The 8,294-nt window shown below is 63.8% G+C and overlaps 1 protein-coding gene across 4 annotated transcripts in view; it reads left to right on the top strand.

Moving 5' to 3' along the window:
- The window catches only part of SRCIN1 (SRC kinase signaling inhibitor 1), a 74,938-nt gene extending 67,114 nt beyond the window's left edge, over positions 1-7,824 (top strand). For 2 of the 4 annotated variants that reach the window (XM_017837914.1, XM_017837915.1), the window contains 4 exons: positions 296-421; positions 2,370-2,372; positions 4,799-4,933; positions 7,120-7,824. In XM_017837914.1, the coding sequence (XP_017693403.1) occupies positions 296-421; positions 2,370-2,372; positions 4,799-4,933; positions 7,120-7,245 (390 nt within the window). In that variant the 3' untranslated portion in view covers positions 7,246-7,824. Of the gene's footprint in view, positions 1-295; positions 422-2,369; positions 2,373-4,798; positions 4,934-6,836; positions 7,031-7,119 lie in introns of those variants that run through there. The other 2 variants (XM_017837916.1, XM_017837917.1) reach the window with 2 other exon arrangements.
- Positions 7,825-8,294: the final 470 nt, after the last annotated feature.

The following is an 8,294-nucleotide window of genomic DNA, read 5'->3' as shown; positions in this document are numbered from 1 at the left end:
GGCAGGGGGATGATGATGCTGCAGGCAGGACGGGTGATGCTGCAGGCAGGGGGATGGTGATGCTGCAGGCAGGGGGATGATGATGCTGCAGGCAGGACGGGTGATCCTGCAGGCCTGGGGAGCAGTGACGCTGCCAGCAGCAGAGGGGACGAGGCTGCCTCTGCATCTGATAACAGCCAAAGCTTCTTTTGCTCGCTGCCAAGCCCCAGTCGTGGTGTGACCATCCCTGCAGGCACGGGCTGCACCCTCCTTACCCCAAACCTCCCTCCTCCAACCCCCGTGTTTGACTCCCCAGGTGTTTCAGAGAAGCTCTGCCTCCCCTTTCCTCCCCAAGCTCCATCACGAGCCGCTCGTGGCCGTCTGCCCTGGGCTGGCAGAGCTGTGGCCCAACGGAGCCTCCGTTGCAGCCCAAGGATGGAAGGTAACGGGGCTGCACCTTCACCACCTCCTCTCCTGCCTCTCTTTAACTCACTTCTGCTTCTTCCTCTGGTTTAACAAACTAATGGCTTCTCTCCACCCCCTCGCTCACCGTCTCTGCGTGGCCGGCACTGACACGGCTCAGGACCCAGCACTGACCCACCCGGCGGCCTCGTGGCTCCTGTGAGGGCCAGGTCGGGGTGGGAGGAAGGAAGGGGCCACCCCAGCACCACTCTGGGCATGGCACAGGGAGGGCTGGCTGCTCTCACCCTGCACTGGGTGCCCAGGGGGTGTCACTGGTGGGCGATGCATGGGAGACCCCCCCGGCTGTGCATGATGAGGGCGGAAGGTGAAGGGCTGGGCTCTGCCTGGGCTGGCCCTGCCTCCCTCCCAACCTTCCTGCCCTCTGTCCTGGGCTCCAGGGTGGGGAGAGCAGGAGGAAAGTGCCTGGAGAGTGGATGGGATGGAGTAGGGGATGCCCAGAGCGGGGGAACAAGGGGGCAAAGAGCAGGACAGAGGGTCCTGCTGATGCCAGAAGGCACCGAGTGAGGGGAGCTCTGCCTCACCTGCTGCTGGGGGGTCTGGGCACCTTGCAGGGGTCCTGCTGGGTCCCTCCCCTCTCCTGGGACACCAGGGCTGAGTTGTCTGTCTGTCCCTGTGTGCAAGGACCCCTCTTCAGAGGTCAGGCGTGTCCAGCTCCAGACCCAGAGCTCCGTGGCCATCCCAGCACGGAGGTTTCCCTCCCTCTCTGCCCCAGGCTCGGGGGAGCTGCAGGGGCACCTCTTCTGCCAGGGCACCTCTCCAGCTCACCTGCCCTTGGCTCTGTGGAGGGCACAGCCGGCTCTGGCTCCTCAGGCACTGCACAGCTCATTGGATCTCCCTGGGGATGGGAACAGGGAGGTGGGGGAGGAGGAGCAGCGTTTTCCAGCTGAATTCTCGCTACTCAGGGTTTTAAAGGCCGGTTGCCCCTCGGCAGCTCGTTTGTGGTGGCTCATCCCCTGCTGAAGCTCTGCCAGGAGCTGGGCTCTGCTCTTGGCACCAGTGCTGTGCCAGTTTACACCAGCGTGGAGAAATCCAAGCTGGACGGTGGCAGTCGGGTTTCCAAAGGCGTTCGGGAGGTGCAGCGACACCGATGTGGTTTTGCCGGTTAAACCCCGGGCGATTCATTGCCAAAATCTCCCAGGCCCAGCTTGCCTTGAGCACAATAAAACCAGTCCCAGTCTGTGCTGGGGGTGCTGGTGGGGCACCAGGGCCGGGCGGGAGGGCCATGAGCATCCCCTCCCTGCCCGAACACCTCCCTGCAGCGATGCCCGGAGGCACCGGCACCGCAGGACCCCGGTGGTGTGTGGGGACACTCAGTGGCCCCCCAGCAGCTCCTGCTGCCCCCTCTGGCTCCTAATCTGTCTGAATTCTCTACCTAGGAGCCGCTGGCCCTGGCAGTCCCGGGGAGCCGGGCTTTCTCCCTCCCACAGATTGTGCTCACCGAGTGGGTGTCGGAGCCGCCGTCCCCCGAAGCCGAGCCGGAGGTGTGGGTGGAAACGGGCAGCGGAGGAGCAGGAGGGGAGTTTGCACCCAAGGGGGCAAGGAAAGGCCCTGTGGCTCCTGGCGGCCCCGAAAAGTCTCCCTTGGCACATGGGCACCCCCCAGCTGCAGCCCCGCAGCCCCCCGGCAGCTCGTCTTGGGGTCGTGCTCGTGCAGCGGGAGAGATTTGGGGGTTCTCTTTCCCGAGGGATAAAACGAGCCACCCCACGGGGGGACAAGGAGGGGACATGGCTCTGAATGCTGCCAGCAGGAGAGGAGGCAGCAGCAAGACTTGTCACCAAGGTCCCGTGGCTGCACAGCCCCCTCAGCCCCGGGGGGGTGCCGGAGTTGGAGGGGCTGCGCTTCCCTCCGCCGGCGGCATCATCCCCCAAATTCCCAGTGATGGGGACCCCCAAGGAGGAGCCAGGCAGAGCGTGCAGGAGGCACCACTCCCTCCTGGAGATTCTGCTGGGGCTTCCAAACCAGCCCCAGCCTGCCCAGTGCCAAATCCCGGAGCTTTCCCGGGCAGGGATCCGGCCCCGCAGGGAAAGGGACCATCCCAGGCTGAGCATCCCCCGGAGCAGGTCACGGTGTGCCCAAGGCCAAGCTGTGGCACAGCGACTCCGGGATGGGATGGAGGGGCTCCAGCTGCCGGGGGGGACACCGGAATGGGGAGGAAGGTGCCGGAGGGGCTCTGCCAAGGGCCGGTGTCCCCTCGCCGCCCCGCGACTCTGGGCAGCAAGGAGATTTATGAAGACACGTACCAGAGACTGGATAGCCTGGAAGAGACGATCCGAGAGCTGGAAATGACCATCAGTGAGATCAGCAGCCACCCCTCGGTGGAGTCGGTGTTCCCGAAAGACCTGCTGGGACCAGCGGGACCCAAGAAGGCCGGCAAGGAGACCAGGAAGGGTCTGGGGGACCTCAGCCAGAGGAGCTGTGATGATGGGACTGTGCTGGACCTCAGCCAGGCCAAAGATGATGCTCCCAGGAGCCCATCCCCAAGCAAGACCAAGCCACCGCTGCTCCCCAAGCCGCAGCTGCCCCCCGGCATCCCGCAGGTTTATTTTCTATTATCCCTCTTGCCGTGCTCTGCCCTGGACTCACTCTGATGTCTCTTCCTCCACCTCTACCTGCTCCCTCTCTGTGACTCTACCTCCAGGCAGAGCCAAGGTGGAAAACCGACCTCCTTTCCTCCCTGTCACTTGGAGGGGTTTGGGAATTGCAGGCAAGCAGGAATGAGCTGAGGGAGGAGTCGGCAGCAGGAAGGGAGATGGTGCCAGGCAGTGCTGCCTGGTCCCATCCTAAATTAGACCCTGGGTAGGGTGGTGTCCTCTGCCCTGGCAGGTTTTGGGGCTGAGCACGGCGCTGGTGACGAGCACGAGGTCCATGACGAGCGTCCCATTTGATCCATGATTGGCATCCCACGGGGTCCATGATGAGCATCCCGTGGGATGCAGCGAGGGCCAGGTGCTGTGGGTGACGAAGCGTCGTCCTTCGTTTCCCCATTTTGCATAAACACTTCCCTAATGAACTGCAGTTGGAGCCTGGCAGATGTTTCTCCTAATTAAATCACAGTGTGGGCTCCCTGAAGGCATCCAAATTGCTTTCTGCTGGAATCCAGCTGAATAGCTGGGAAAAGGAAGGGGAGGGGGGAATGCCCCGAGCTGCTCTGACATCAACCTGCTCCTTTATTAACAGTCAGCACTGGGGGAATAAATCTCCTTTCCCGTTTGGAGCCGTTGGTTCCCAGCAGTGCTGGGGTGCTCTCGCTGGGTGAATGGGCTGGCAAGTGGGTGTAGCTGCAATTTTTCCTGTTGTTGGCTCCCGCTGCACCTCTGGAGCCTGGGAAAATAGGAGCGGAGCTGCGGGCTGGATTTGTGGCTGTGGCTGTGACACGTGTGGGTGCACACAGAGCCAAGCTCAGGGTTAGGCTGGAGAGGCTGCGCTGAGCCCGTCCTAAAGCAGGGCAGGTGTTGTGTCACCTTCCAAGGATGCTCTGTTGGTTGGGAAGGTTCCCAGTGCCTGTTGTGTCGGGAATGGTGTGGTGCAGGCACACGTGGGATTGTTGGAGTGTGCTGTGCAGGGCCAGGAGCTGGACCTCAGTGATCCTCGTGGGTCCCTTCCAGCTCGGGATATTCCACGATTCTGTGATTTCCTTGCGCTGTGGGGCCCAGGAATCCCTGTGACCCCTCCACGGGACCGCTGAGGATCTCAGAGGGGCAGACAAGGCAGAGAGCTGTGCCTGCATGGAGTCACCAGCCTGGCCTCACCCTGGTGACCCGTTGGCTCTCCCCGTTGGCACGGGGCAGGCAGGAGGTGATGGCAGGGAGAGGATCTGGGGTGCCCCAGGCACGGGGGGACACGTGAGGCACCGCTTTGGGGGGGCTGTGTGTGCAGGTACCACATCCCTCACCGCTGCTCTTGCAAGACTTTGCGTGCCCACCCGTGCACAGCCAGTTAACAAACACCTCTGTATTCCCACTGCCGCCGTTCCCACCTGGAATCTGCTTCTGCCTGCCGTCGCCTCTTTCCCCCTCTCTTGGCCGTGCACCCCTGCCCCGGCGGGGTGTTCTCCTCCTGCCCTCCGTCTCCCGGTGTTTGCCGTGTCTGTCCCTCTTTGGTGGCTTCCTGGTAAGTCCTGGGTGGTTTGGGAGCTCTCCCGCCGGAGCTCCCTTGGTGGCCTCATCCTCGGTGGCCTCGTCCTCGCCTGACTTTGCCACCCCGGGCACCCTGGGCAGGGACATCCCGGCGGTGCCGCCAAGGGGGGCTCGGCACAGCTCGGGGCATCCCCAACAGTGCCAGTGGGGGCCTCACCTGCGGGTTTTAACCCCTTCCCCCCGGTCCTGTGTCCCGGCAGAGCGGCGTGTCCATCCCGGCCATGAAGGTGGTGAACCCGGCGTCGCGGCTGAAGCAGAGCCAGCAGGGCAGCCCCGACAAGAGCAAGCACATAAAGCAGCGGATGGAGTACATGCGCATCCAGGGCCAGCAGCAGGTAGTCCATCCCTACTGCCCACGGCCCTGGCATCGCCTCGGGCATGGCCTGAGTCGGGGTGAGGGGCACGGGAGACCCTGAGGGTGGTGCTTTTGGAGAGGGGGCTCTCTCGGAGCCTCCTTCGCCTTGGTGGGGCTGGGGGGCACAGGGGCGTGGGTGTTGGGGTGCAGGAGGGGCTCTTGGCATGGTCTGTGCCCACCTGTGGGGGACAGGGACGTGATTTCCTGCTGGCAGTGACAAACTCACCCCCAGTGTGGTGTGAGGATGAAGCCGGAGTCGTTTGTCCCCCAGCCCCACATGTCCCCACTGGACGGGCTGAGCCCCAGCGTCGGTCCCCTCGCCCTGGGGGACCCCAAGAGCCCCTTGGCCACGGTGATGAGCGTGGCAGAGCCGTGTGCTTGGCACGGGGGCTCCAGGGGGATTAATTTACCACAGCTGGGGCTGCCCAGCCCATCCTGGGGGGTTTTGGGGAGCCGGGACCCTCCGTGCACCGCGGCACCGCGGCCGCAGAAGCAGCTTATCCTGGGAGGGGGGTCACAGGCAGGGTGATGGTATTTGGGGTGCCTGGCAGCGTGGGGAGAGGGTGAGTGGGCCACAGCAGCTGGAAGAGAAGCATTTTGGGATGGGATGGAGCTTCCCCCCCACCCAGCACCCAGTTCCCACCCCTCTCCCATCCCCGGGGGCAGCTCCTGCTCTGTCCTTGCTGACCCCCCAGGGCTGGCCGTGGATTCCCAGCTTGCTCAGGCCACGGGCAAGGGGACCACGGCCAGTTCAGTGCCCTCCCTCCCTCCTCACCTCTTCTCCCCCCCTCCCAACACCCCCTTCCCCCTCAGTGGGCAGCACGAGTGGGCTCACCCCCTCCTCTCCCCCCACTCCCTGCTCTGTGTCTTGATCCCCTTCCAGGGGCCTGGCATCAAAAAAACCCCCATCCAATAAACCCGATTCTGCTCGTTCTGTTGGATCCATAAACCCTGTTGGATAACCCAAAGGTTTTTCACCAGCTACTTGGAGCAGGACTGGGGGGGATTTCGTGCAATTTGGGCAAATGTTGCATGAGCAAAACGGGCATCTTGCACCCCCTTTGGCTGTGGCAAGAGGGCTCAATGCCACCCTTGGCTGTTCCATCACCTGGGTCCTTCACAGTGGCAAGACATCCCCAGGGAGGGTCCATCCTCAAGGTCAGGGTCTCCCTGCCAGCCCCCCCTGGGATATGGGGGGTGCACGTGGGGTTCCACATCCTGCAGAATCAGGGAGAGGCAGGAGGTTCCCTCTGCCCCCCGTCCCAGGGCTGGGCCGTGGAGAAACACCGGCCAAAGGGGCTGTGCTGGGAGTTCCAAGGGGCCGGGGAGCATTTCCTGGCCCCCCACACCTCAGGGAGGCCACCAAGTCCCCTTCCCTGGGGGCCACACCCCGGACAGTCCTGGCTGTTCGGTGTCACCGTGGTCCTCCCTGTCGGTCACCTGGCCCCTGGCACCTCCCCGTGCCCTCACTGGGGTGGCCAGAGCACGAGTTTTCCGTGTCACTTTTGCCCTCACTGCCCTCTCCTTGGGCGGGAATTTTCCACGTCCTCCCTCGCCCAGCAGCCCAGGGCTGGAAGCTCCCTCTCCCCGTTCCATGAGGGTTTATGAGCATCATTCCCTCCCGGAGCCCTGGACCAGCTCTTGGATGAGCCGGGTGGGGTCCTGGCTGTGCCGGGGGTGCCCCCCTGGTGCGATGTCCCAGCGGGACAGGGTGGGCACCGTCACCCCAGGTGCTGTGCCCGGTCTAACACTGCCCTTCTTGTCCCCCCCTGCCTTTCCCCCCTCTCCCCCCACCTGTGTGTGTGTGTGTGTGTGTGCCTGTCTGTCCTCGTGGCCGTCTGTCCGTCCGTCTCTGCTCTCGGGGTCGTCCCCTTCCCGTCCAGTGACGCGTGGGACCAGCTCATCTCGTGCTGTTTGTGGTGGCCCTTTTCCAGCTGCTTGACCTCAGGCCTGACTCAATGCTGCTTCTGAACAGACTCCCTTTGGTTCTTGGTCGTTTTGGGTTTTTTCTGTCCTGTTCTTTCTTCTTCTTCTTCTTCTTCTTGTTTCCTTTCTTTGTCTTTTTTTTTGTTTTTCTTTTTTATTGAGGCTGTTTTTTTGACTCTCCTCCCCTTTCTCCTCCTCCTCCTCCTCCTCCTGCTCCTTGAATCTTGCTTTTCTTTCTAGGCCACTAGACCATCTAAAGAGGCCAGTGAGACTTCCCCCACGGTCTCAGAAAAACCCGCATCTGGCAGAACATCCATCCCCGTATTGACTTCCTTTGGGGCAAGGAACTCCTCCATCTCATTCTGAGCATCCTTGCCAGCTCCAACCCAACCGCTCCGGGGGGGCCGGGCCTCTCTCTTCCTTGGGCTCCTCTTCCTCCCTGGGACTTTGTCTTCTTGAGGCACCTGGAGGGATCGCCACCTGTCCCTCTCTTTCTGTTTTATCAATGTCTTGCTCCACTGTGGCCGACCCCGTGTCTCGCCTCCGCTCCGCCACGGCCCGACTTGTGTCTCGCCTCCGCTCGCCACGGCCCGACTCCTGTCTCCCATCTCGCTCCGCAATGGCCAACCAGCCACTTTCTGTTTCTCTCTCTCTCCCTCTCTCTCTTTTTCTTTGCTTTCTCCCTTTTCCTTCCCTTTGGATCGCTGTTGGTTTGGTTTTTTTCTCCTGCCCTCCCACCCCGCCCTCCCGCCCCGCTGGTTTTTTTTTTTTTTCTGTTTATTCGAAGAGCTCTCAGAGCTTCACTCCACCAGTCCCACCAGCTTCGAGCAAAGAGGAGCTCCAGGCTTCGCCCCCCGGCCCCGCGCGCCAGGGGGGGAAACGGCGCCCGCCGAAGACGCCCCCGGCACCCCCCGAGCCGAGCGGGAGCGTCCCGGGAGCCCCCCGGCAGGAGGAGAGGACCCCCCGCGCCCCGGCCGGGCCTCGGCGGTGGGTGGTCGGTGACGCCGCGGCCGCGCCGCGTCCTTCGCCGGCCGAGGGCTCGGTGACGTCCCGGGGGGGTGTCACCGCTGCCACCACCCCCCGGGGGACGGGGGGGAGGCAGGAGGGGCCGGGGGGTGCCCGCCCGTGCCGGAGGGGCCGGAGGGTGAGGGTGTGAAACGGGGAGGGGCGACCGCGGCTGCCCGACCCCCCCCCGGGGCGGAACGAAGCACTTTAACCGAGCGCCGGGGTGGGGGGACAGGGGGACGGGGGGGTCCCACCGCACGGGGACACCCCGCCCGACCTCTGCCACCTTCCCCAGGGGATGAGGAGGTGGGACAAGTGCCCGGAGCCCCCTGCTCCGGGTGGGGATCCCACCCTGGGGGGCCCTGCCCGGCCTGGGGGACCTGAGGGGTCCCCGGGGTGCGTGGCCAGGT

This window comes from Lepidothrix coronata, unplaced genomic scaffold, assembly GCF_001604755.1.
Source record: "Lepidothrix coronata isolate B3197 unplaced genomic scaffold, Lepidothrix_coronata-1.0 Scaffold316, whole genome shotgun sequence".
Classification (NCBI taxonomy): domain Eukaryota; kingdom Metazoa; phylum Chordata; class Aves; order Passeriformes; family Pipridae; genus Lepidothrix; species Lepidothrix coronata.
This window is presented reverse-complemented; position numbering and strand designations above follow the sequence as displayed.